This window comes from Vanacampus margaritifer, chromosome 20 (genome assembly GCF_051991255.1).
Source record: "Vanacampus margaritifer isolate UIUO_Vmar chromosome 20, RoL_Vmar_1.0, whole genome shotgun sequence".
NCBI classification, from domain to species: Eukaryota; Metazoa; Chordata; class Actinopteri; order Syngnathiformes; family Syngnathidae; genus Vanacampus; species Vanacampus margaritifer.
Window position 1 is genome coordinate 16217076 of NC_135451.1, and position 27597 is coordinate 16244672.

Consider the following 27597-nt stretch of genomic DNA (forward strand, 5'->3'; position numbering starts at 1 on the left):
ATTTGAAAGGTTCATTTCGAACCTTATTAACTTAAACTACCAATAAACTTCAAACCCTAATCCTTGCTTAAAACCACAATTTAGAACCGTAACCCAGTGTTGGAATCCCAATTTTGAACTTTAACCCAACTTTGAACCGTATCTCCGGCTTGAAATCGGATCCTCCAACTTGACACCCCAACTCTTATTTGAAACCCTAACCCGGCATGGTACTCTAATTTGAGACCCTAACTGTATCTTAATAACCCATTTTGAAAACCCTAACTTTGAAATCCTAATCCTGCTTTTAAACATTGTTTGAAACCCTAACCTTGACTTGAAACCTTAAACCCAGTCTTGAAACCCTACCGTTCAACCCATGAAACCCCGGCTTGATGTTTAACATTAAAACCCTAATACTGTATTGGCTTGAAACCCTAATTTGATACTTTGAAACTCTCAGCCAGGCTCAAAGCACTTCAGTGAAAGCCTAACTCGATTTTTGAAATCAGATTTCTGATTCAAAGCCGTCCATTCAAACCCTAAACTCTTGTTTGCAACCTTAATCCGGGCTCAAAACCCTACTTTGAAATCCTAATTTGAAATCGCACCAGTCCTCAAGAATGTATACATTTTTTTGCTGAACGCCAAAGTTCAAATAAGGTGACCGCCTTCCCGCCGCAAATCCTGAAGTGGGACGAGGATGGCAGCACGCGGGTGTTTTAAATACGGCACCGAAATGACGATTTGCAGCCGGCTGGACTTGCCTTTGACGCGCTGCTCCTTTGACCTTGTCCGTAATGGAAGCTGTCATGACTAAGAGGCGATGATATAATCCGGGCGTCCTTCCGCGGCCGGCGCAGCAATAACTCCTGCCGGGCGGGCGGCGGGGAGCGCGCGGGGGCGACGCCCGTTAATTCTGCTTTTTTTTTTTTTTTACGAGGCGCGCGGTCGACTCTAATCTTCAATTTCCATGATCACTTCATTCTGTAAAAGCCTGTAAAACAGGCCGCGTTTTTTTTTTTTTTTTTTACGAGCGGCGCCGCTTCCCAAAAGGCGGCGTTTTTCTGTCATTTGCTACAATAGAAATGTGAAAGTGAAATATTTGGTAGGTGGAATAAAAAAAAGAAGTTTTCAAGGTTATTCCATGCACGTTATTCGAACGTACACTTATTTGTTGAATTCATCCAGTTGATGAAATCAAAATGTGTTCTTGTTTAGCTGTTTTTTCTCTTTATTTGTTGCATTATATTGTGCAACCTTTTGTTTAAAATCCAAAACCAAGCTCCAGATCCTCATTTTAAACCCCTAACCCTAGCTTACTTTGAACCCTAACCATTATTTGAAACCCTAACCCTGGCCTGAAATTTTAACAGAGTTTAAAGTGATGTGACGCCCTTTGAGACTCTTTTGTGATTAAGGGCTGTAAAATAAATTGGACTTGAAAGCCAGCAATTGAAATCTTGCTTGAAATCATAACCAAGACTAAGTTGAAATCCAACTGTGAAACCCCAATCTTGGCTTAAAATCCATATGTGAAAGCTCACCCCTAGTTTGAATCCCTCAAACTGACTTGAACCCCTAATTTGAAACCTTAACTCTTTGACTGCCAAAAACGTTAAATAACGTTTAGTAAAATCCTATGGAGTGCCAAAGACGTTAAAAGACGTTTTTTTTTTTCAAAACAGGTGAAACTAACCATTTTCTATTGTTGATTACTCAAAAACGGAATAAGGTAGAAACAAACTTTTTTTTCTGATGGAAGATGAGAGTCCAATCTTTTTTGGGCAGTATGTGCGTTTCCATAGTCCAAACACATAATTTTTTATGGACCTTGAAAGATCAGTCAAAATGCTTAAAATCGGCTGGCACCCACGGCATCCCTTTTCTGAAAACGTCTGGCAGTCAAAGAGTTAAGCATTGTTTGAAAAGCTACAGTGAAACATAAACCCTGCCTTGAAACTCAAATTCAGAAGCCAGACCGTCATTCCAAACCCCAACCTGGTCTTGAAACCATAATCGGTAACTCCAACCCTCGCTTGAAGCCCTAACCCAGGCTTGAAACCTTAATCTGAGAATACGGTTCGTTTGTTGTGGCGGAGTGTGCAAGTGGAGTTCACCATCGCAATCGGAATTGTGACAGCGTGTGAGCAGCCGAGTGTAAACGCGGCGGAACATCCTGGACAAACAAGGCTTAAGTCCTCGTTAACACGGCCAGATGGGTCACACTCTCCATCTGGCCCGCGCATTTTTGGCTCCAAAACGCGGCCGCAAATGGGACTGGAAATGGAAACAAGGGGAATAGAAAGTTAAAACCGAAAGGAATTACACTTGAGCTTGTAAACAAACATGGCAGCAGTGGGCGCTTTAGCGCATGTTGTGTCAGAAAAGCTTTTTTTTTTTTTTTATCATTACATTTGAAAATAAGCCATTAGCAAGCTAAACAGCAGCACCGACAAGTCATGACAGCTTTTCACCTAATGACATTATTTGCCGCTTGGCAAGTTTCTCTTCCTCCAATATTACTCTGCTTTCAAATGCAATCGGTCACGCGCCCGCCGCCGCCGTTTCCACAATTAGCTGCGTTGATGGCGGTTGCCGTGGTAACTAATGAAGGCCCGTCCGCCCCCGCAGGAACCATGGTGGTGCAAGTGGCGGCCACGGACGCTGACGACCCCACGTACGGGAACAGCGCCAGGGTGGTGTACAGCATCGTGCACGGGCAGCCTTACTTCTCCGTGGAGCCCAAAACAGGTGAGCGTTTGCCAAGTACACCATTTGTGCGCCTGCCAGAGTGGGCGGATCCGACTTGAAACCGGCCGCGTCGTTGAGGCTGCATGTCAACCGCATGCTTGGCATTGGAACTGAAACTAGAAACCCTGCCAACGCACCAATGTGGGGCCCATGTGGGTTGGTGAATGGGTCCCATCTGGGCTGCCCAGCTTGGCCAGGCATTTCATGGTGCCCCCATGTGGGCTCAAGGTGGGCCTCATGTGGGCCCTAGCTAAAACCCACATGGGCAACCCAGCTTCCTCCCATCTGGGGCCCACTGGGCTGATTATGGCGTTCCCGATTGTACCCACGTCAATTGAACCTGGAGCCTGAAGTCCTTGTTTTCGGAATGCTATCCAGCACTTTCTCTGAATATTAATCTCGTGCTATCAAACTTGTATGAAATGGCCAATTGGTTTGTTCAAATAATACATATTAACTCTTTGACGGCCAGACGTTTTCAGAAAAGGGATGCCGTGGGTGCCAGCCGATTTAAGCATTTTGACTGATCTTTCAAGGTCCACAGAAAATGTTGTGTTTGGACTATGGAAACACACATACTACCAAATGAAAGATTGGACTCTCATCTTTCATCAGAAAAAAAAGTTTGTTTCTACCTTATTCCGTTTTTGAGTAATCAACAATAAAAAATGGTTAGTTTCACCTCTGTTTTGAAACAAACGTCTTTTAACGTCTTTGGCACTCCTCCATAGGATTTTACTAAACGTTATTTAACGTTTTTGGCAGTCAAAGAGTTAAGTTGAAATGTATTTTTTTTTTGTGCATTTTTTTCCCCAAAAAGAAAATCGTACTTAATTCCCAAAGAAATATAGGCCGTGCTGTTATTGTGCAAAATTTGGATATTTTGGAAATGAAGACCAGCCAGAGCCCACTTATTGCCCATTCTTAGTTGCGCCCATTCACTGCCCATTTAGTTGGTCTAGGGGTCATTGACCCCCAAAGAGGGGTTATGTAGTAGTAGTATGTATATTGCAGCTTTAATTGTATTTTTTGGGACTGTTAGCATTACACAAAGAATCCTCCATTTAGCTCAAGCAGGATCAAAGGACCAAGGACGAACCAATACAGAATTGCGGGATGGAGACCTTCTTGAGAGAAAAAATATTATAAATCACAGTTGCACTGGAAAATAGAGTCCATAAAATTTGCTAATAATCACCCTCGTCTGCATGGCCTGAACATGTCGTTTTTATAAACACACGGTGGGATGTTGTCGCTGAGTCTCTTTCACTCCTTTTTGTTCTGAGAATCCGCGGAAGCATTCGCTCCATCCAGCCGTCGTGCGCGTTGTGGATCTCGCTAGCCAATTAAGGAGCAGAAGCGCCGCCGCCGCCGCCGCCGCACACCTGTGAACTTTGTTTACCGGCTTGCATGGAAAGGCTCCATCAAGCCCTCAATGCCGCGAGACAGCCGTAATGCCGGGCTAACAACTCCAACCAGCGCCAAACTTTTTCCCGCCAGCCGACTTGACTCGAGGAGAGTCGAAGCTGCAGCCGGATAATGGCTGGATTGTAATAACACCTGCGATGGGTGAACGGGCCGAACTCGGGGTGCGAGCCAGCAGGGAGACAAATGAAGCCCCTTACGAAAGCGGCCTCACACATGCATACACCTGTATTCAGTATCTACACAGGTATCGGTATACGTTTATAAAAATGTTGTTGTGGTTATTAGGGAGTCTGAAACGAGCGAACGATTCCTGCAGCCACTGCATTCGGAATTGTTCGCTCGCTCCCTAATCACCACACAGGGATTGTTATATACTTGATATCAAACAAAAAAATTGTTCTTGAACGCTACTCGGTTAATTATGTTTTTGGTGGACAAATCTGCTCTTAACTATTTTCTGTGCAGAGAAGTGAGCTATCAATATGGGTATTGTATTAAAATGGACAGTCATTTAAAAAAAAAAAAAAACTTTACTAGCTGGTATGTTTATTGTTGCACATACATTAACATTAACTCTTTGACTGCCAAAAACGTTAAATAACGTTTAGTAAAATCCTATGGAGGAGTGCCAAAGACGTTAAAAGACGTTTTTTTCAAAACAGAGGTGAAACTAACCATTTTCTATTGTTGATTACTGAAAAACGGAATAAGTTAGAAACAAACTTTTTTTTCTGATGAAAGACGAGAGTCCAATCTTTCATTTGGTAGTATGTGTGTTTCCATAGTCCAAACACAACATTTTCTGTGGACCTTGAAAGATCAGTCAAAAATGCTTAAATCGGCTGGCACCAACGGCATCCCTTTTCTGATAACGTCTGGCAGTCAAAGAGTTAAATATATTATTTTATATATTATATATATTATTTATATGTATATTATATATATTTACATTATTAACGCATACAGTAGTTTTTTTTTTTAAACTGGTTGTGAGTTCATTCCTCAACTCGTGTATTTTTAGAAACTAGTAAAATGTACAAAAAAAAAATCCTTCTAAAATTTACTTTGAATTTCTGAGTGAAAATACAATTTTTTTCAATTCGGAGTAAAATTTACTCCCTTCCAAGTGTAAATATTACTCAACGTATTTTTATGAAGTATGAGAGAATTGGCGTATCCCATTACAAAAACCTAGTAAAGTTTAAAGTAAATTTTAGAAGGAATTTTTTGAGTACCGTACATTTTACTAGTTTATTTACCAGAAACAAAAAAAAAATACATTTACTCTGTTTAGAAAGGGACCAAATAGACTCTTTATAAAGTAAAATGTACTCTACAAAATTTACTGTGTACTTAAAAGTGAAGGCGAATACATGTGCGAACGTCTGTCCCTTTGCCACCTCTGCATGAATTTAATATGATTTTGCCGTGTTGCAGTTACCGTCTGCTTTTAATGACGCCATAAATCCTCAAAATAAAAATAATAAAAGAAGCCACATTTCTTTCCCTCCTGGCCCGGAAGCTCGCATAGTTGTCACCAAGCGCCGCCGCTAATCCACTCGGCGACGTTGGCGAGGCTGTTGTTTGTCTGCCGGGTGCCATACCGCCCCCGCCGCCCCCTCCGCCCCCACCTTCCCGCCGCTCTCTATCTTTGTTACCCCGTGCGGCGCCGGTGTCATTCCCGGAGAGAGGAGATGATTAAAATCCCGACTGCGGCACACGGCCTCGCGCCGCGCTCTGACTGGCCGCCCCCGGTGCTAACCAGCCGCATTGTTGCCGCACATTTATCTGGCTGTCGCCGCGCCACTGGCGGCAGACAGGTGGTGAGCGCGTCAACCCCCCCCCCCCCCCCCCCCGCTAAACCCGGATACTTGACATTTTTCTCAGAAGGAGGAAATAAAAGTTGCGACTTCACAGACGGCCCGTGGCTCGGCGGGCAGCCTTGCCACGAAGACACCGATGGAGATGATGAGCTCTTAAAGATGAAGAGGGCAGGACGGGATTTGCGGGGCCCCTCGGGCGGCCCTTTTCACACCAAATAGATCCCCGTAACACAAAAGCAGGGCAGCGGCGTCTCCAGCCGGGTGACATTCAAGCCCGGCTGGAGCCGTTCGGCAGCGTTAACGGGCCGCATGAGGCCCGGATACAAAAGAGCCGCGTGCTGCCGCCGCATGTTGCGGAGGAGCATGTTATTACCCAAAGAACAAAAACACAACGTAAACACCTGCTGCCTGGCAGAATTGCCACGCACGTTGCATGTTTCAACACAGGGGTCCAAAAACTCTCTGGCACCGTCGACTGGTTTCATGTCAAGACTCTGCATCACCTTTGAGACTTCACCATCTCACAGGAAACTATTGAACTTCACATTGGTTAAAGACGGTAGCAGCAGATACAATGAAAACAACAGAAGCCCCAGAATTGAACCCTGCGGAACACCATATGTGACGTTATGCATACGGATTGCAGACAATGATGGCCAAGCGAGGCATATCATCACAAATGATTTGAGTCAGTTGGGTGTCTTGCCCTTCGCCGAACTCTTGAGACTGACTTACAGAACCGCCCCCCCCCTCCCCAAAAAAAAACATTTGGACAATATGTTCTATGTAGGGTTATTATAGTTTTGGAATTTTTATTTTAGTTTGTTTTTATTTCGTTTTGTTTTTTAAATTTAGGTAGTTTTAATTAGTTTTCAGGGTGGTTCTGTTAGTTTTAATATGTTTTAGTTATTTAAAAAAAAAGAGTTAGTTTTAGTTTAGTTAGTTTTGGTATTAGTTTTTGTTTTTTAAATGTGCACAATATTTAATAAACATCATGGTCAAATGAAAAAAGTCAAACAAGCGACGTCATCTGAAGCTGCTTTTCTATTGGCTGCTCCTTAGATGACGTCACTTCCTCGTGACACACTTTCAAACGTCCTTATTCCGGTTTTTATCGAAATAGAAAATACTTAAAATAACATTTTAAATCATCCCCAAAGGCTCATATATTAAATTAATTTCCAAAGATTAAAATGAAAGCCATTTTCACTATAATTATAGTTAGTTTTAGTTTGTTTTTTTAAACATAAAATGTAGCTTCAGTTAGTTTTATTTTTATTTTTTTAAAAGTATTTTCTTTTTTTTCTTTTTTTCGTTAACGAAATTCTATTTTGAATTTTTTCGTTAGTTTTCGTCAACTAAAATAATCACTGTTGCTCAGATAACAACCATTCACAACGCAGCTTCAGAAAACCGCTGAGCTCTGATTGGTTGTTGCCTGAGCAACAGTGATGTCAGTCCACCGTAAGTGGCAAAATGGCCGCCCCCTGGGATGGATCAAAACGTCTGGATTTTGCTGCTTAACTCATATTCCACTAATGTCATATTAATCACAAGGTCATGTTTAGACTAGTGAGGTCACATATAACATATTATTGTCAAGAAATGTTGAAGGTTGAAGGTCGCTTCCACTTTAAGGGAAGCGTAGCAACAATTTGCTCCACATTTGAATGTCGTTTTCACTCAAACTCTCCATCGATGGAAACCTGACAAAACCACTTAGTCACACTTTGGTTTGCTTTGGTTTGTCATCAGAGTGAAATAATTGCACGGCAAGCTGCTCTATTAGTCGGCTTGCGCTCGCCCCGATTCGACGGTGAAATCAAATCTCGGCACAATCGAGGAATTCCGGAGTGAAGTCTTGCCAGGATAAAAAAGTGTTTTTTTTCTTTGTTAGGGAAGCGTAGCGACAATTTTGTCAACGTCGCTGCGGAGTTTTCGCTCAACTCTCAATCAATGGCCGCCTGACAGGATGTGTTAGTCACACTCGTACATGTTTGGGTTTGTTGTTTGTCATCAGAGGGAAATAATTGCGCGGCAAGCCGCTATATTAGCCAACAGCAGGAGGCTGCGAGATTTACGAGACGCCTCGGGCCGTAATGTTCTCCATTTGGAGCGGCCGCCGCGACGGGAGTCCCGCGCACAGCAACGCGCACGCGCGTTGACAAAAAAAAAAAAAAGGCCGCGCGCCGACATCTCAATCACGAGACGATCACGGCGGGCAGACGTCTCCCTTTTGACATTTTCACACGGGCGGCGCGAGGGCGGCCGGCCGGGATTGGACGTGGCCTTTTCTTTTGTTTGAGCTGCCGGCTTTTAATTAGATTCTCCTCCGAGAGCAGACAAAGCCGGCCGTCAGCTGTCACCGGCACGCGGCCGCGTTTCCTTTTGCCAGGCGCGTCGTGTCGCCGCTTTAAATATCCTTCCGAATGTAATTAAGGCGCCCCGGCGTTTCACGTTAACCGGATCCCGCGCTTGTTATTCCCGACTTTGCATGCGTGCATCCCGAGAAGCTTTAATGTGTGCGGATAATTACGGCTGAAGGACCCCGCGGTGTCGTCCGGGCCGCACGCCGCCCAAACCCCCTCGAGGCGGGTATCAATTAAGAGTCGGTCCTGAACGCGTTTTCCGCGGCTTCACCTTCAAACTAAACAACCAGCAATCGATCAATATAAATTACAGACGTGAAGCGCTCACGGCGTGCCGACGTATGTGTTTGTCCCGCATTATGCATCGCTCGGAAATGGCTGCAGCGATTCAGGATTAAGTAGCGCTTCCCAAGGGCACCTTGTAGATTCAATTTGGGATTAAAAAAAAAAGAAAAAAAAGAAGAAGCAGAGTTGTTGGAGGAAAGCGATCCGGGGATGCGACACAGCAGGCAGCTTGGCGGCCTCCTCATCCTCTTCCTCCTCTTCCTCCCCTCGCCGAGCCCTCCTGACCATTAGCCCCGGGCCGCCTCGTTCGGGAGCAGCGTTGCGGTTGGCAGCACTTTGTCAAAGTCACCCGTCGCCGACGACTGCGGCGTGTGCCGCAAATGGGACTCATTGGTAACTCGAGCTCATCTGGCAAACACTCGCAGGCTCCGCCCCCTCGTTGTGGCGACACCTGCTATTGACGGGGTGTTCGCGGATATTAATTGCTGGTTGCTACGTGACAGCATACACGGTACCGTGAAATTGGCATCGCGTGAGCGTCTTTAGGCACTTTTTCCACTGCTCGTGAACTCATTCACTCACAGCCATTTTCACTGAAGCAACCCCCTTCGCTCCCTGCTGTATTACTGGATTTGGCAAGGCCCACGGAATATTATGTTGTATTGCTATGAAAACATGGAAGCGACCAAAAGAAAGATTAGCGTTATATAATTTTTTTGTAATAACTACCATTGCTTCATGCGTCCGAAGCTGCATCAAAGCCTTCTGTATGCTCTAGCATAAAAAAAACAAAAAAACATTTAAAAAAACATATAAATACGTCTTTGGGAGGGAAGGACAAAGATTTAAAACGTATTCACACTCCCCCCATTTTTATTAAACTCTCAATGACAAGTTGAATACGTACAAATTCCCCACAGTCAGAAATGTACTTACAGTGGGATTGACGTCAACCAACGAATGTCTCGGCATCAGAATATGCCACGTCTCATTTCTATCTACCCGGAATGGGAACGAGACCCAACAGACACCCGAGATTACCTTTTCATGCCCTGCTGTGTTGGAAAACAAAAACGTAGTAAGAGCAAAACTACTTTCTCAATAAGTGGCTGGAAAAGGAGAAGAAATCGACTTAGTGCTATTAAATCCCGAGCTCCGTCTGTGATGTGCCAATTTGGCAGCCATTGTGTGATCGGCCTTTTATTTGCTCTGACAACAGAGATAAGATTTCCCACAACTCGCGCAACAACAAGCTAATTTCATGAACGCTCTTATGTAAGCATCCATCAAGTCGGTCTCGTGCTTGTCTTCATTAAGGTCGTGGGTGAACTGGAGTCCATCCCAGCGCCAGAGGCGGGGCGGGGTACACCCCGGATGGGTCCAAAAGCAAGAAACAAACCAAAAGGGAACACAGCTGAAGTCAATAATCCGGCCTTGCCTGTGACCTTTTTGTCATCTAGCCTGGGTTAACCTTCTGCTCGATTTCTCGTCTATGGCTAACATCTATATGTCACATTGCCGTTGACATTCCGTAGTCTCCCGTTCCCAAATCGCTATAGTCACTCTGCGCATGTACAGGGGCTTAAGGCTGGGATATAAAACATATCCGTTATCTCCCGCGTGGACAAGATTGCTTCCTGGTCTCGTTACGGCAAGCAATCACCGGCCGTTGAATCTTAGCAATGATCCACTGCTGGTATGAGTAAAGAACGGACTTAGCCTTATGAAATATACGTCGCCGGCGCAATTACCGGCGTGACCCACAGGTCAGGAATGCTCACACTTGATTGTTGTCATCAACTGCTATTCAGCCACGGGGACAGGCAAACAAACGCACTTAGGCAGAAAAGCAGAGGGCTAGGTAAACAGCCACAGGGACAGGCAAACAGGACAATTCAATCCTACCCCCCCCAAAAAAAAAAAAATGCTACGCTAGTCTGACATTTTCATGCCAAATAACAGAAAAAATCGATTTAAATTATTTTATACTGTCTTGCCTTTGTCTGTGTGTGCCTTTATTGGGAGCGCTGTTCATGTTGTACCCGGTTTGGCCACTGAGGGGCAGTGTGGTTCCCCGCGGTCTGATACACTGTTAAGTTGTAGCCACATTAGAGAGTAGAAGGAAAAATTCACGATAAAGTTGTTTTGTTTTTTTTTACAGCGTGGAGCCGTTCTTTTGAGTGGTAAAAGTGCCGCGAGTAGCGCGCTAATTAGCATTAGCCAGTCAGACTGGAGTAGATCATTGCAATTCCTTGCGCATCTATAAATTGAAGCAAAAATCCTTGTCAATAAAATCATTTTTGAATCAAAAAGCGTTCCCAAAAATTGGAATCAAACCGAATCGTGAGACGTTCAAAGATTCCCACCCGTACCGAAAAGCACATTTTTTATGGCGCAGGCTGGTCAGAAGCCTTGAGCAGAAAAAATAACTAAGGCAAAAGCTTGTGAGATTTCTCTGATAACTATGGAAAATAATAACAATGGATCAAAAAATGCAAAATATCCAAGCCAACCCTGTCGTGATGAAAAATCGGATTTGCAATTATTATTATTTTTTTTTTTGTAAATGCGATGCTAATTGGGATTCGCTGGTATGCATGCGCAACTTTTGGTGTATGAACACATGGGCTAATTAGGCTGACATTTTCTTGCCAAATTATCTTTTCTTACAAAAATAAACGGGCAGAATTTATTTCTCTGCAGCCTGCTAAGAAGTTTCCACTGGCCTGGCAATGCCAACAGTAAATAGCTTTTTTTTTTTTTTTTTTCAAGGCCAATTTTGACTCTGCAGGCTGGTTTTGGAAGCTTACAGCAGACACGTCGTGCCAACTTTGTTGGAAGTTAACTCCATGAAGATGAGGTCAACACATCCCAAAATTCCCCTCAGTAACTAAAACACTCATAAAGAAACTTCTGGAAAGCCATAAAAGTCTTGTAACAACTCTGGGCAGGATGCCCCCCCCCCCCCCCCCCCACACACACACACACACTTGATAGACAACTTACAGTCCCATCCTTGTTTCAAATTCATTTTATTTTGGTGAACAGCAGAACGAGTCAAGGCATTAGCACTCGTCTTAACAGCCAATCAGCTTCTTGCTGGGGTGGAATGAGAGCCGAGCTTAATCAGTGGTGGTCGGCCAGCGAGGAAGCCCGGGATGTTGGCGTCGACCCAAACGCACTTTCTGGGTGCACATTAAAATGTGTGTGTGTGTGTGTGTGTGTGTGTGTGTGCGCTCACGCAAGCTTGACAAGTTAATAAAGCAAGCGATTGTCCTCCAGAAAGAGACTTAAGAAGCTACACCGAGCAATTTTCCCCAACGCTCAAGGGCCACTTCATTAGGTACACCTCAGAACGCCCGATACCTGGATTTGATTGATGACACTGTCGGAGAGGTTTTAATGTATTATTTTTGGACTATGTTTCCGCATGAAAGCGAAAGAAAGGAAGAAAATCTGAACGCATTTGATTTTGATGCTGAAAACGGGAAGGAAGTTAACGTTACAAGCAGCGACAAACAGGCGAGCCGCGAATAAGTTTCCACCGTAAATCCTCGCAGTGATTATAAAACTTTGACACACTCATTATATGGTGTCGTCAAAAAAGCGTTCAGAATTTCTGCCCATCTGTCTGCTACACCTGTTTCAACTTGGGGCTCATTTGAGTGAATTCCCAGGCAGGAACGAGTCAAAGTACCAAACCTGAAAAACAAAATGGCCGACTTCCTGTTCAGTTTGGAGATGGGGTACCTTGAGACTTGTTTGTGCATCTTTTTTATGAAATGCACGTCCAGCAAATTTCATATTGATGAGGGAAACTAACTTTCAAGGGAGCCCTTCAGTTAGTTCATTTGGTGTATGCGTTCCTAACGAAAAAAAAGCTCTCATGCAAGACTACTGAAATGTTTTCATAAACAGTGCAAAACAAATATGTATATGTAAATATAAAAATTTCCCCACACGCACTAAAGAAATCCTCTCACAACGCTACTGAAACATTTGCGCACATATTACTGAAACACTCTCACACATTCTGCTGATATTCCCCCTCACACAAACTACTGAAATGTTCTCATATACATCCCTGTAATTGTCTCTTACACACGGCTAAAAAAACAAACAAACAAACTCTCAGGCACATTACTGACTGAGATGCTCTCACACATATTACTGATTTTTCTCTCTCACTCACATACACCACTGAAATGCTCTCACACACACAACTGATTTATTCCCAGATTCACACACACTACTGAAAAGCTTTCATACACACTATTGAAACATGCTCTCCTACACATGACGGACTGAGATGCTCTCACACACACTACTGAAACACTCTTAACACGCACTATTGAAAAGTTCTCATAATGCTGTCACACACTACTGACACCCTCACACTCTCTACAGGAAAGCCTTCATACATACTACTGAAAATGTTCCCCCTCACATAAACTATTGAAATGTTCTCATACATTTTTTCAAGTTCTCATTATGCTGTCATACACACTACTGACACATTCTCACACTATCTACTGAAAATTCACACTAAACATACAGGCTAGAAAACACATCATTGAAATGCTCTCATACACACTACTCAAACACTCTCTCACACACACTACTTGAAATGTTCTCCCTCTCACAAACTACTGAAATGTTCTCATTGAATTCCATTTCTCATTCTAATGCTTTCAAGCACACTACTGACACATTCTCACACACTCTACTGAAAAACTTTCATTCACTCTACCGAAACACTCTCACACAATCTAGCGAAAGAAACACTTTCACGCACAACCGGAAGGCGCATTTCAGTGTATGATTGTATTTCAATATGATTTATGAGAGGATTTCAATAGTGTTTTGTGAGTGCGAGAGTATTTCAGTAATCCTGAATGACGTCGCTGACGGCTCCTCGCATAAACAAATGTTTTTTTTTATCAAATTAACGAGCTTCCTTGCAAATATTGACGGCATTCTTCGAAGCGACGCAATCATGTTTATTAGATGGGAAAAAATAGAAATAAGCAGAGGAAGTCTGCTGAAACCTCGGCAGTTTGGCTCCGCGCGATCGTCCTTGTCACGGCGGCCTCATTAGCCGCCGCTACAAACATGAAAAATATATGCTTGCCATAATATTAGGCTTCTCTCTCTCTACTTTGAGGGCATCACACACACACACACACACACACACACACACACACACACACACACAAACAAGGCACACTGTGATTTTTTTTATGGATGTCGTTTTAATTCATGAAGTGTTGACAGCCACTGCAATGCAGCGACTTTGTTCAGGCAGACGCTTGACAACAAAAGACTCCGCTAAGGTTCATTGTGAACATCCAACAGGCGACCTCATGACTAGAAAGGCGGCAAAGTCGAGGGCACCCGAATATCGTGTCACAAGTTTGGCCATTAGGGAACTTTTCTATGTTTTGGGGTCACTTTTGGAGCATTGTTAAGCTTCACAGATGTTGTCTCCTAAGGATGGCGAATGTTTGCTCTTTCTTCTCTTTCTTCCATACTGGGGCCTTTTGAAGTGACATTTGAACCTTCAGGGCTGTCACACACGCGTAAAAGCGCCTTAATGTGTTGCTCAACGCAGCAACACAGGAAGGGAAGAAAAGAAAACTCTTTGCAGTTAGCTAGCCAATTCTCCTACCGAGGCTCCTTTAGGGCAAAAGGACGAGCTGTAGGATTGTGCCAAATTGGCAAAATGGCCGACTTCCTGCTTCAGTTTCAGCCGTGGTTCCTCGAAGAAGGTAAACACGTCGACCCAGTTTTGTGGTCATTTGGTCAAACTGCTGTCTGGGGATATTTTTTTTTTTTTCTAGACAAAGCCCTGGAATGCCCCCAAAATGGCTGCTTCAAACCAAAATGGCCGACTTCCTGTCAGCCATGGATCCATGAGACTGTTTTTTGTGACAAATTTCATTTGGAGCAGTCCAACTGGTTGTGGAAATACAAAACTTACATTTTCACCAGGATACGTGCGTTTGAAAAAACCCCCTGCAGTTTTCTGGCTTGTTGGGCCCCACAAAAAAAGTCATTTATTCATCGAAAACTTAAACGTAGACAATTTGGGCCTCATGTTCTGAATGCTAACTATTATTAGCTACTCGGGCAAAGTTTTAAATGACATCAGCTTATTTGTAACTTTGGTTAGCGTAAAAAACGAGTTAGCCACCGTAGCATTGAAACTAAACACTCGTGACAAACAACAGAGCAAACAACAACATAAACACATTTAATGTTAATGTCTCAGGAAAAACTATTACTAGCTTGTTGCTAGCTAGCGTGCTAATATTTAATCGTAGCAGTGACCTCAGTGGAACTGCAGTTTCTAGTCATTCTATATTGTTTTCATGGCATCCATGTTTGAATTTGTTGTCATGTGCCATGTTTGCAATGGCTAATTAACGACCGATTCTTTAATTCCATGAACGACGCTGCTAATTGGGTATTCCACACAACCATGTTTAACGAGCAGTGTTTTCTTCTGGCTTTGCATGTCACATCTTTTGAAGATTACGAGAAATTCGCCTTTTTTGATCCGCTCCATCAAACCGCCGAGCGTCTGAGAAATGACAAAGTAATCTCCCGCATTCCGCGGGAATCTTTAATAAGTGTCGTTTAATGAACGAGCGGCAAGTCATTAACTTTGAAAGCAACAGTGATTGCTTTTGAAGGATTAGCGCACTTTCTCTGCATTTTAAAACGTCTGCCGCTAATTTATCGGGAAATATTGTGGAGATAACGTCTAGATTGCAGAGAATGAGGCGTTCGTCAAAATGATGCAGGAGGTCCTTCAGTGTGGCGGCCAGGCAGTTACACGCCGCTCATCTGATGCACGTGTTGACAATTTGCCAATTGATGGCCACGGCAGAGAGTGAATGCCAACACATTTCATCTCAGACCTTACGTTCTGTTCAAAGCGTAGTACTTAGTACTACTTACTGTAAGTACTTCTACTCAAGTACTTACAAATAACTACAAATTACAATCACTTGTTCACTTTTCCCCCACTCACAATCAGAGGTGGCAGAAGTACTCACAATTTATACTTGAGTACTTCTACTTAAGTACTTCTAAATAAGTACAAATTGCGAGCATGTGCGCCCTGAACACTTGTCGCCAGTCACAAAATCGGGGGTTGCAAAAGTACTCTCAATCCGTACTTAAGTTGAAGTATTGTGAGTACTTTGCCACCTCAACAGTACTCATAGAAGCACTTAAGTACAAATTGTGAGTATTTTTGCAACCTCTGATTTTGTGACTGGGGGCAAGTTTTCATGCAATAAGTGCTCACAATTTGTACTCATTTCTGAATACTCCAGTTGAAGTACCCGAGTACACATTTTGAGTACTTTTGCCACCTCTGCTTGTGACTGGGGAAACCTGCTCAAGGAACAAATGCTCGTAATTTGTACTTATTTAGAAGAACTTAAGTACTTCTACTCAAGTACTTACAAATAACTACAAATTACAATCACTTGTTCACTTTTCCCCCAGTCACAATCAGAGGTGGCAGAAGTACTCACAATTTATACTTGAGTACTTCTACTTAAGTACTTCTAAATAAGTGCAAATTGCGAGCACGTGCGCCCTGAACACTTGTCGCCAGTCACAAAATCGGGGGTTGCAAAAGTACTCTCAATCCGTACTTAAGTTGAAGTATTGTGAGTACTTTGCCACCTCAACAGTACTCATAGAAGTACTTAAGTACAAATTGTGAGTATTTTTGCAACCTCTGATTTTGTGACTGGGGGTAAGTTTTCATGCAATAGGTGCTCACAATTTGTACTCATTTCTGAATACTCCAGTTGAAGTACCCGAGTACACATTTTGAGTACTTTTGCCACCTCTGCTTGTGACTGGGGAAACCTGCTCAAGGAACAAGTGCTCGTAATTTGTACTTATTTAGAAGAACTTAAGTAGAAGTACTTAAGTATAAATCTTTTCTAACCTCTGATTTTGTAACTGGTTGACAAGTTTTCAAGGAATAAGTGCTCACAATTTGTAATCATCTGAGTACTCGAGTAACAGTACTTGAGTCATTTTTTAAGTTAATCTGCTTGCGACTAGAAAAACCTGCTCAAGAAACAATTGCTCGTAATTTGTACTTAAGTAGAAGTACTTACGTATAAATCATGAGTACTTTTGCAACATCTGATTTTGTTACTGGGGAAAAGTTCAAGGAAAAATTGGGAAGCTCAAGGAAAAGTACTCACAATTTGTACTTAAGCAAAAGTACTCATTACTCTGTATTGGCCGCATTTTTGTGTCCGCGGTAATGAAATCACTTTGGTGTCCCTTCAGGTGTGATCAGGACGGCTTTGCCCAACATGGACCGCGAGACCCGGGACCAGTACGTGCTGGTCATCCAGGCCAAGGACATGGTGGGCCAGATGGGCGGCCTCTCGGGCACCACGTCCGTCACCGTCACGCTCACCGACGTCAACGACAACCCGCCTCGCTTCCCTCACAGTAAGTTCCCGCGCAGCTTCCTAATAAAGTTTGGCAAGAACTCCCCAAGACTGGAATCCATTTCAAGCTCGATTTTTTTTTGTCATTCAGGACGATTTTAACTCATTCAAACCCAAAAACGTGTAAATATGATTTTTAATACGTTGTCCTTGATCCCAAAAGCGTATTTATATGTTTAAAAAAAAAAAAAAAAAAAAAAAAGTTTTTTATGCAGGAGCATACAGATTGATTGATTGATTGATGATGTTTTTCCTTTTAACATACTTGCATCAACAATTTGGAGCCTTTAGCTTTCAATATAAGGCAGTTATGGATTTACGGTACTAATATAGCATGCATTTCTCTGTGGATAAAAGCCAAAAAAAAAATCAAGAAAGAGACCCTCTAAGCTGTTTTTTTCCTTTTAAATTTTATGTTGATTGAAATAATGTGCAATAAATAAAGTGATAAAGTGCACTCGAGATAAGCAGAGTGGTGAGACGTTCACGCAAAAGCTCTTTCTGACACTTAAAAGTGCCACTTTACATAATTGCTACTTTTGTTTCTGATACTTTTAAGTACATTTGGCTCACCGGGTCTACTTTTGGTCTTAAACAGAATCTTTTCTGATTTATTGATGCGCGCGTTTCTTTTGTTGTTGTTGTTGCTCTCCTTCTTGTTGTTGGCTTCCGTCCATTTTAAACTCAGCAAGGGATTAACTATACTTGTAGGTACACAGATGGGATTCTTTTGGGATCAAGATTGTATAACAATCAGTAAATGGGCCTGTCAAATAAAAAACAACCTTCGCTGAGCGCATTGGAGCAAGAAATAAACAATTACCACAAAACGCTCAAATAAGTACTAAAGAAGGAATCGAAACAAATTGTTGGAATCGTACAGTCCTAAAAATGAGTTTATTTTTTTCATTACTTTCATCATTTGGTGAAATTGTGTTTTTGTTAGTTTGTTAGCTCTTTTGTTTGTTGGTGACTTTGTTACTTATTTGTTTTCTGTTAGCAGTTCACTAGTTAGTTTCTTCATTAGTTTGTAAGTTATTTGGCTAATTTTAGTTGGTTGTTATTTTTTTTTCTTTGATTAGTAACTCAGTTTATCGTTTGTATGTTAGTTTATTCATTTGTGTGTTAGCTTCTCTTAGCTTAGCGTCTCTTAGTTTGGTCATTTGTTAGTTTGTATATTACTTCACTTTTGCATTTCTAAGTATTTTCGGTAATTTTCCCCCTATGCTCTCATTAAAAAAAAAAAAAAAAAGTATATATATATATATTTTTTAAACTTTTTTTCTTTCTTACCTAAAAGCTATTAAAAAAATCCCATACCGTTCACCTAAACCGAACACTTCCAGCCAGAGTCGTGAGGCCGTCAGGAGACCCGAGGAAGGACCAAAGAAAAGAAAGCAAAGTTTTTTTGTTAACATTGACAAACAACAGATTGCTTTTGTTACCATTCTGAGGTTCAGTTACTCTCTTTTATGCAAAAGTTTAAGGTATCGACACACTTTTTTTTTTTTTTTTAAGTCACAAAGAAGACTTCAATGAAGAGAAAAAAAATGATGAATCATTAAAAAATATTATTTTCAGTTACAGAGATACTGGCCAGTATTTCGTAGCCTATTCTCGTAGCCTCACACGCCACAACTGCTGATGTGCTAACCGCTAACCGCTAACTACCTCACTTTGTTCCCGACTTCGCGAGCAGCAAATTAAAACGCCGCCTTCCTGCAAGGTGTGCAATCTCCCCGCTTCAATCCTCATCACAACCACGGGAAGCTTTGGCGTGGGATAACCGGGATCAATCGGATTCCGTTTTTTTTTTTAGTCGTTGTTGCTGTGGGTTTATTTCCTGCCCTTCTAATGGCTTCCCGGCTCGGCTTCAGGATTCAAAGGCGTCTTGTGATAATCCAAAGCGCCAGCAATCAGTTTACCAGCAACAGCCCCGCCGCCGCCCTGTGGCTCGGCGCTCTCGGACCGCCGCGCGCCAGCCAATCAATTTGCCGCCTCCCGGGGAGAGGGCTCGCACCGAGACGCTGAAGTTTGCACAACAACTTATCAATGCCGCTTAAATCCCCGACCCCGGCTGTCTCTCCGAGGTGATAAACTCTCGGGGAAGTTCTTCGGTTTTGCTCCCGGAGACCTCGCTGGGTTGGATTCGCAATAAATAGGCTAAAAGTTCTTAACTGGGACTCGCCTCCGAAATTCAAAATGGCCACTTTCTTGATCTTGACCTTGAGACGTTTTCATGCAGTTTGGAGAAAGCGCGACATGCCTGACTGAGTTTTGGGTTGAGTTGTGTTCCGGAAGACTAAAATACATCCATTTTCCTGAGGAGAAAAACTCTAAGCAAAGCAATTTTGGCTTTTTGGGCACAACAAAGGAAATTCATTCATCAGAAAAAAGTGTAAACAGAGCAACAGAAAATTGAGGCTATGGTCCGATTGTGGCGCTTTTTGGAGATTTCCTTGACCGAGTTTGTCAAACTATGAGGAATTCACAATTGGAATTCGCCCACAAGAACTTCTTGTTCAGTTTGGGGAATTAGTATTTAACTCATTTGCTCCCAAAAACGTATAAATACGTTCTAGTTTACATATGATCAAACTAGCATACAAAAGGCTTTGATGTAGCCTCTGAACTGAAGAGAATGCTTGAAACAATGGTAGTTGTTCTAAAAACGGCCAGCAGGTGGCAGTAGAGTATAAGAGCTCAACCAGGGCCATGTTGGAAAAAAAGCTGATTTATCCACTGTTTTAAACAGATTTGTGAATAATGATGAAACTTAGCTATATTCTATTGCTGCAAAACGGAAACGTCTAGAAATATATTTTTTCTCAAATTTTTCTTTTGGTAGATTCCATGTTTTTATAGCAATGGAACAGAATATTCTGTGGGCCTTGCAAAATCAGTTCAAATCCAATAAGACAGCCCGGAGTGAAGGGGGTTGCTTCAGTGCAAATGGCAACCAGTGAATGAATATAGACTTTTGCATACAAACTGGTGTCGAGGTTTTTTTTTTTTGTTTTTTTTCCGAACATTCCTCGCTGGCTCACAGTCCATTAAGGAGCAATCGAGACCGTGTCGTGGCCCTCAGAAGGAACCCGGACAGGCTGTGGTTGGTGGAGGTAAAGTGGAGACGCAAATTGGATTTTTTTTTTTTCTCCCTGCACGCTCGCCTTATAAAGAGCCTTATATTCCACGGCAAATTAAAAAGCCATTACACAGATTACATGGCAGCAAACAATGTGGGGCAGATTAGCATTTAGAAGGCCGGCACGGGGGCAAAAACGTCGGGAACACAGAAAGGTCTCGTAATGAGCTCTGTCACGCCGATTGCGGCCAGATTATGATCATGAATATGATTCCACTCTTTATTCTTTGCGAGACTACTTCAAATCCGGGCGGGTCGGACAAAAAGCTCAGGGAAACACAATGGAGAGTCGCCGACTAATAGAATCTTGTCAAGTGGACGCTTGGATCCGAGTGGACCGAAGGACACAATGGACTTGAATTTCCATTTACAGACCAACCAATTGGGACCTTCTGAAAAAAAAAAAAAATGGAGTTCAACCTGCAGGGCAGTTATGGATCCTAAAATGTTGGCCTGTACCGTCAACAAAATCAATACATTTGCAATTCCGTCTTCCATTTGACTTTCTGAGACGATGAAATGAACTTGACCGATTTTGATGATTAAAATACGGACGCCACGTAAATCAGGGGTAGGCAAGTTCAGTCCCGTATGCTTTTGATGTCTCCCTCCTCCAACACAGCTGAGGGAAGCGCAATTATGAGCTGATGATTTGAAACACCTGGGTCGGAAGGCAGGAGACACCGAAAACATGCAGGACTGCGGCTCTCTAGGACACAACTTGCCAAACCCTAATATATATATATATATATATATATATATATTATTGTTCAGAATTTTCTGCCGCAGTGCTTACCCTGCTGCAGCACAGCCAACATATTGACTGTAATGACAAATTGCTGAATTTGTCGGGAACTATTAGAGTGTGTTTAAAAGCGTTTGTGTAATAAAGAAAACACATCCTGCGCGTCCGTAGATGAGACGAGCAAACCTTCGAGCTCAGGTGCTTCCATTTATAAAAGGGGCCAGCTTTTTTGTATTGTATCACTAAACGCTCATTCATGTGGAAATGTGTTTTTTTTTTTTGTTTTTGAAAGCTTCTAAGCAGCTGATTAGCGGTTTCGGTCCAGAAATGCTGCCTCCGCACACAGATGATTGTGTAAATAACATCTCGTCACCACGGCAACCAAGATGCTTTTAATATTTACCGCTTACATAAATAAAAAATATGGCCCCAATTACTCTGTTTATCGGCCAAAAGCTTCTTCCACTCCCAGCGGATGAATTTGCTCGGGCGCCGACTCCCCAAAATTCCCCGCGCCGCCCTTCCTGCTAGCCTAATGAGCTAACTTCCTACCCTGCCTCTCGCGTCTTGTCCTTTCTCGCCAGAGGTCAACCAGTACACCATCCTGGAGTCGCTTCCCATGCGCTCGGTGGTGGCCCGGATCAAGGCGGCCGACGCCGACGTGGGTCCCAACGCCGAGATGGACTACAGGATCATGGACGGCGACGGGCCCGGCGTCTTCAACATCACCACCGACGAGAACACACAGGAGGGAGTGCTCCTACTTTTAAAGGTACATACAAATAATAATAATAATAATAATAATAATAGCCAGCCCTAGGAGACCTGACAGCACGAGTGGACCCTCACACAATTTTGTTCAAAATGAATTTGACTATTTTTTTTCTATACAATTAATACCTTCAAAAAGTCATTTAAAACAACCAATCATGGCTCAGTTTGCTGACCCAACCCAGAAAACAGGTGAGCCGCGATTGGTCGTTACCTACTTCCTCAGCACAGGTGATGTCATCTTTAGTCAACAGCAAATGGAAAAAATGACTTTTTAAAGGTATTAATTCTGAAAATGTCTCAATGCGTCAAGTATCCCTTTACGGTGGAACCCAGGTTCAGCTGAGGGCCCAGAATTGAACCCTGTGGAACACCATACCTTCCGTTATACGCGTGAATTCAAATTGCACAAATTTGTCCGACCACTTTTTTTTTTTTTTTTTTTGCTCGATATAGTCAGTATGAAGGGATGACAAAAATAAAGAAATCACACGACGCACCCTCACAACAGCCACAAGTCGACTACTGAGCGCGCCAAATTCCCTCCAGCACATATATTGTCATTTTGAAATTTCACCATTTATAAATGAATGTCATAATTAATCACCCAAATTGTTTGACAGATATTTTTTTGTGTTCTGTTAGTCACAATGAATCAAAATGACGTCATTTTGCTAATGCTATTAATGAATGAAAAATACATTTTAAAAAAATGAATAAAAACAGTTTGATTCCTCAATATCCGGATGGAATAATGACAACAAATATTGATAATATTGATAACGAAGAATACGACTCATGTTTGGGTTGAATTGTCACTCATTTGCAAATGTTTTATTTTAAAAGCTTCTAAGCAGCTGGTTGGTTGTTTTGGTCCAAAAGTGGCCCGTTCCAAACAGACTTAATTGCGTCACCATGGCAACCCATGCTTTAGATATTTACCGACTTCATAAAAAAATGAAACGGGTCCAAATGGTGTGTTTTGGTCAACCTCGGCAAAATTCCAAAGCCTCTTAAATGGTCTCCAGGCCGACGTGACATTCGGACGGCGGCGAGCGGCGCCAATTTGATCATTTTGTCCGATTTTTATTTTTTTTTGTTGCAAGGCAATTACACGGACGGGCCGAGGAAAGTGTCAAATCGATGTTCCGGCGCGCTTTATTAAACAGCACAATGAGCGGCTCAATAACGCCAAAGCAAAATGACCAAATCTTTCAGGCCCGTTAGCGTACGCGCTGCTCGATAATATTGCCCTCGCTGCAGACGAGGACGAGAATCCATCAACAAAAGTTTTTTGCGCTAACTTTGTAGTCACGCCTGAATTCTCCGTTCCGATGTCCGCTCGACAGCCTCTGGACTTTGAAAGCAAGAGCAGCTTCTCTCTGCGGGTGGAGGCCACCAACAGGAACATCGACTCCAACTTCCTGAACTTGGGCCCGTTCAGCGACACCACCTCGCTCAAGGTGACGGTGGAGGACGTGGACGAGGTGCCCGTCTTCGCCGCGCCGCTCAGCAGGATGTCCGTCTCCGAGGACGCCCGGGTGGGCACGTCCATCGGGACGGTGTCGGCGCACGACCCCGACACCTCCAACAGCGCCATCAGGTACTGATGTCGACTGACCTGCTCTTCTTTGCACGTAATCAGCGATTACACAATATGGGGTGTGGGTCGGGGGGTTGTTGCGGTGGGGCGGATGGGTTTAACTAAAAAAAAAAAAAGTCATTCAGGACGATTTAACCCAAAAACGTATTTATATGTTTTTTTTATGCAAGAGCATACAGAAGGCTTTGATGCAGCTTTTGGCATGAAGAGGTGGCTTAAAGCAATGGTAGCTATTACAAAAAACGGCCAGCAGGTGGCGGCAGAGTATAAGAGATCAGTCAGGGTCTTTCTTTTGGTCGGTTCCATGTTTTTATAACAATAGGACACAATATTCTGTGGGCCTTGCAAAAATCAGTCAAAGTCCAGTAAAACAGCTGGGAGCGAAGGGGGTTGCTTCAATAAAAATGGGCTGTTAATCTGATAAACCCAACAAACATTTATTTAAAAAAGATTTCATTTATTCAAAAATAATTCCTGTGCAAAATGTTGAGATGACAATAATGTATACTGATTCTAAATCAGTTTTAACATAAACTTAACATTCATAGTTTTATAACATTTGAATGTAAAAGAACACACGAACAACAGCTTTTAATAACCCAGAAGCCAAATTTAGATTTCACGATTTAGCACATTTTCAACGATTCGATTTTTAAAATGACGATTAATCGAATTATTTCAATTTATTGCGGGACTTAGTAACACATTTTTTATAATCACTGGCCTTTTTCGGTTATTAATCGGTTTGTGTTTTCTTTTTTGTGTTATATATAGGGCTGATTATAACCTATTCAATCATCATCATCATCATCATCATCATCGTCACCATTACAGACAGAGTGTAACTTTTTTTTTTTTTTTCATACGAGCAATGACGATGAAAAGGCTCACCGGCAATCCTTTGCCGTTCTTAAACAAACAGAGGCGACAGTCTTAATGGCCTGCAAAGTCCCCCGTGTGGCTGTCACGAGCGCTGCCAGATGGTGTGTGCGTGTGCGTGCGTGTTTGTAGATGCAGCATCTGCAAAAGTGAAATGTCATCGTGAAGCCCAAAAAAAGGGCATTCCTTCAGTCGGGTCAAGGCTTAACATGGTGGCCTTTTCGCTTCCAAACACAAACAACCTCATGTTGACAATCTGTCGGGTGTCAACCCCCCAACCGCCCCCCCCCAACTCGTTTTGCATTAATTGAATGAATTGTGTAGTCGCTCCGTCACGATTGTTACTAACCCTAATCAGAAAATCAAATTACTGCACCATTGTAGCTGCTAAGTCCTTCTTTTTTTCTCTTCTTGGTTATTATCAGCGTCTGCAATACGATTTCTCCTCCACATCATTCGAAATGGAAATGATTGCGGAACTAATGGCGGCGCCGCAGTCACATTATTTTGCCATAATAACCTTTGGGTGTGGGCTAATTGAAGTTGTCATTTTCTGGTGAAAAATGCAAACTCAAAGGCGTGAAGTTGGTGTCATCGACATTGTTTGTTCTTGTTTTGTGTGTTTCATGACAAAAGCCATCAAAAGTTCCGTGGCAAAAACGCAATCACATTTTGCAGGACTTTCATTTGGAATCATTCATTCCGCGCTGCGTCGCCCCAATGAAACTTTTATTAAATTCTCCTGTGACATTTGGGGTCAAACTCACCTGTTTTAATGTTGAACAATCGAGAAAAATGTGATTTGATGCTTTCTCATTAAAGTTAATTAAAGAGCCTCCTTCGTTTGTTGCACGTCAAATTGACCCATTAAAATTTTTTGGAAAAAATATTATTTATCATAGGCATGTTTGATGCCATTTTTCCCCCCAGACCAATTAAAATGCAAGTATTATAGCATTTAATACAATTTTATTTATTATAGCATATTGCACGTTTCCTTAACATTGGAAGAAATTCTTCTTTTGATTGTTTTTAATTTGTGGAAAAACAAAAATCTTACCTGCTCTATTATTAATATTCTGGCTACACAAGGTCAGTATTTCATGTAATAAATCCCCCAAATGGTATTAAAACCGAAGACAATACTGTTTTTGTTTTGCAACTAACCAATTGGCTAGCGCAACAAGCTAACGTCGCAGTTGACATCTTAACTTCCTTTCTTGATTCAAATGCGCCATGGCAGTCGAATCAAAGTGCTTTTGTTCACAAAAAGCGACTCTTCGTGGCATCTGAGAATCCTGTCAAGTTGCTGACAATGGAACGTGAAGTGGAAGTGCAAATGAAATAAATAAATCAAATTCTGAGTGTTTAACTCATTCACTGCCATTAACGGCTGTAGACGTCAAACCATTTGAACCGATCTGGCAGTGAAAAAGAGTCACAAAAAGACACAACGAGTTCATCTTTTAGTTTGAACTCCCAAAAAGTTTTTTTAATTTTTTTTTTATAGAGCTCAGCTTCCCCAAATAATTCTAGTCCAAGTCCAAATCTTTATCGCCGACCGGGCATTGTTTTGCCTGTGCGCAGGTACTCCATCGACCGCAACACGGACATGGAGCGCTTCTTCAACGTGGATGCGCTGAGCGGCGTCATCAGCACGGCCAAACCTCTGGACCGCGAGGCCAACTCGGTGCACAACCTCACCATCCTCGCCATCGAAAGTCGTGAGTTGACGTTTCAGCTTTCAGCCAGATGGATGGATGGACGGATGGATGGAAAGTAGATAGACAGATGGATGGCGAGATGGATGGACAGATGGATATATGGTTGGATGGATGGATGCTGGACAGCTAGATGGATGATAACAGATGGATGGACAGATGAACAGATGGATGATAAACAATGGATGGACGGATAGATGGATGGATGGACAAATGGACTGATGACAGATGGACGGATGTATAGATGGATGATGGAAGGATGTACATATGGATGGATGATGGATGGATGGATGATGACAGATGGATGGATGAACAGATGGATCAATGGATGGACAGATGGATGGATGATGGACGGATGTACATATGGATGGATGCTGGACAGATGTATGGATGATAACAGATGGCTGAACGGATGAACAGATGGATGATAAACGATGGATGGATGAATATCGGATGGACAGATGGATTGATGGACTGATGACAGATGGACGGATGCATAGATGGATGGATGTACATATGGATGGATGATGGACAGATGGATGGATGAACAGATGGACGGATGTACATACGGATGGATGATGGACGGATGGACATATGGTTGGATGGATGGATGCTGGACAGATGGATGGATGATAACAGATGGATGGATGAATGGAGAGATGATGACAGATGGATGGATGGACAAATGGACTGATGACAGATGGACGGATGTATAGATGGATGATGGACAGATGTACATATGGATGGATGCTGGACAGATGAATGGATGATAACAGATGGCTGGACGGATGAACAGATGGATGATAAACGATGGATGGATGAATATCGGATGGACAGATGGATTGATGGACTGATGACAGATGGACGGATGCATAGATGGATGATGGACGGATGTACATATGGATGGATGATGGACGGACGGATGGACGAACAGATGGATCAATGGATGGACGGATGTACATACGGATGGATGATGGACGGATGGATGGACATATGGTTGGATGATGGCCGGATGCGCGGATGGATGCAATTGATGAGGGTGACGTGCTGTTTATTTCTTTATTTGTGTCCTTTTTTTTGTCTCTTTCTAAGGCAATTAACACGAGCTGAAGTCCTAATTGAGTGCATTGCGGGCATCGACGCAAACGCGTCACGGCGGCGCTCCATAAAGATTTCGTAGCGCTGTCGTTTGTTGGGGATGTCAGTGACTATTAATTCCGGCGTAAGGACGGTCACTCTGACCTGAGCCCGCGGGGCGACGCGCTGACTCAGGGTGGCGCCGCTCATGTTAATCTGACGTGGCGAAGAGCCGCATGCTTGTTTTGGGCTTTTTTTTTTTTTTTTCCCCTTCAATTATTTTCATCCGTCCAACTCGTTTTGGCCCCGAGGACGCAAAGTCAGCCATCACCTGTCAGACATGTTGGCTTTGTGTCACTCTTTGCTTGAAAGGAAACTTCATTTGCATATTTCTTTATAATATCAAACACTTGCCAGGTGTCTTATTAACATGTCTGTGAAATGATTTTGTCCTCCAGCACTTTACGTGGCAGTTTTTTTTTTTCCCATGATGGAAATTTGCCTGTGGGCAGCACGTCCACTAAAC

General features: G+C 42.7%; 1 protein-coding gene across 5 annotated transcripts in view; it reads left to right on the forward strand.

Annotated features, from left to right (window-relative positions):
• LOC144040599 (cadherin-7-like) overlaps nt 1–27597 on the forward strand; it is a 153050-nt gene that overhangs the window by 102238 nt on the left and 23215 nt on the right. For all 5 annotated transcript variants that reach the window (XM_077554943.1, XM_077554944.1, XM_077554941.1 and 2 more), the window contains 5 exons: nt 2614–2733; nt 16964–17131; nt 21605–21792; nt 23141–23394; nt 25861–25997. In XM_077554943.1, coding sequence (XP_077411069.1) covers nt 2614–2733; nt 16964–17131; nt 21605–21792; nt 23141–23394; nt 25861–25997 — 867 coding nt within the window. The remainder of the gene's footprint in view (nt 1–2613; nt 2734–16963; nt 17132–21604; nt 21793–23140; nt 23395–25860; nt 25998–27597) is intronic.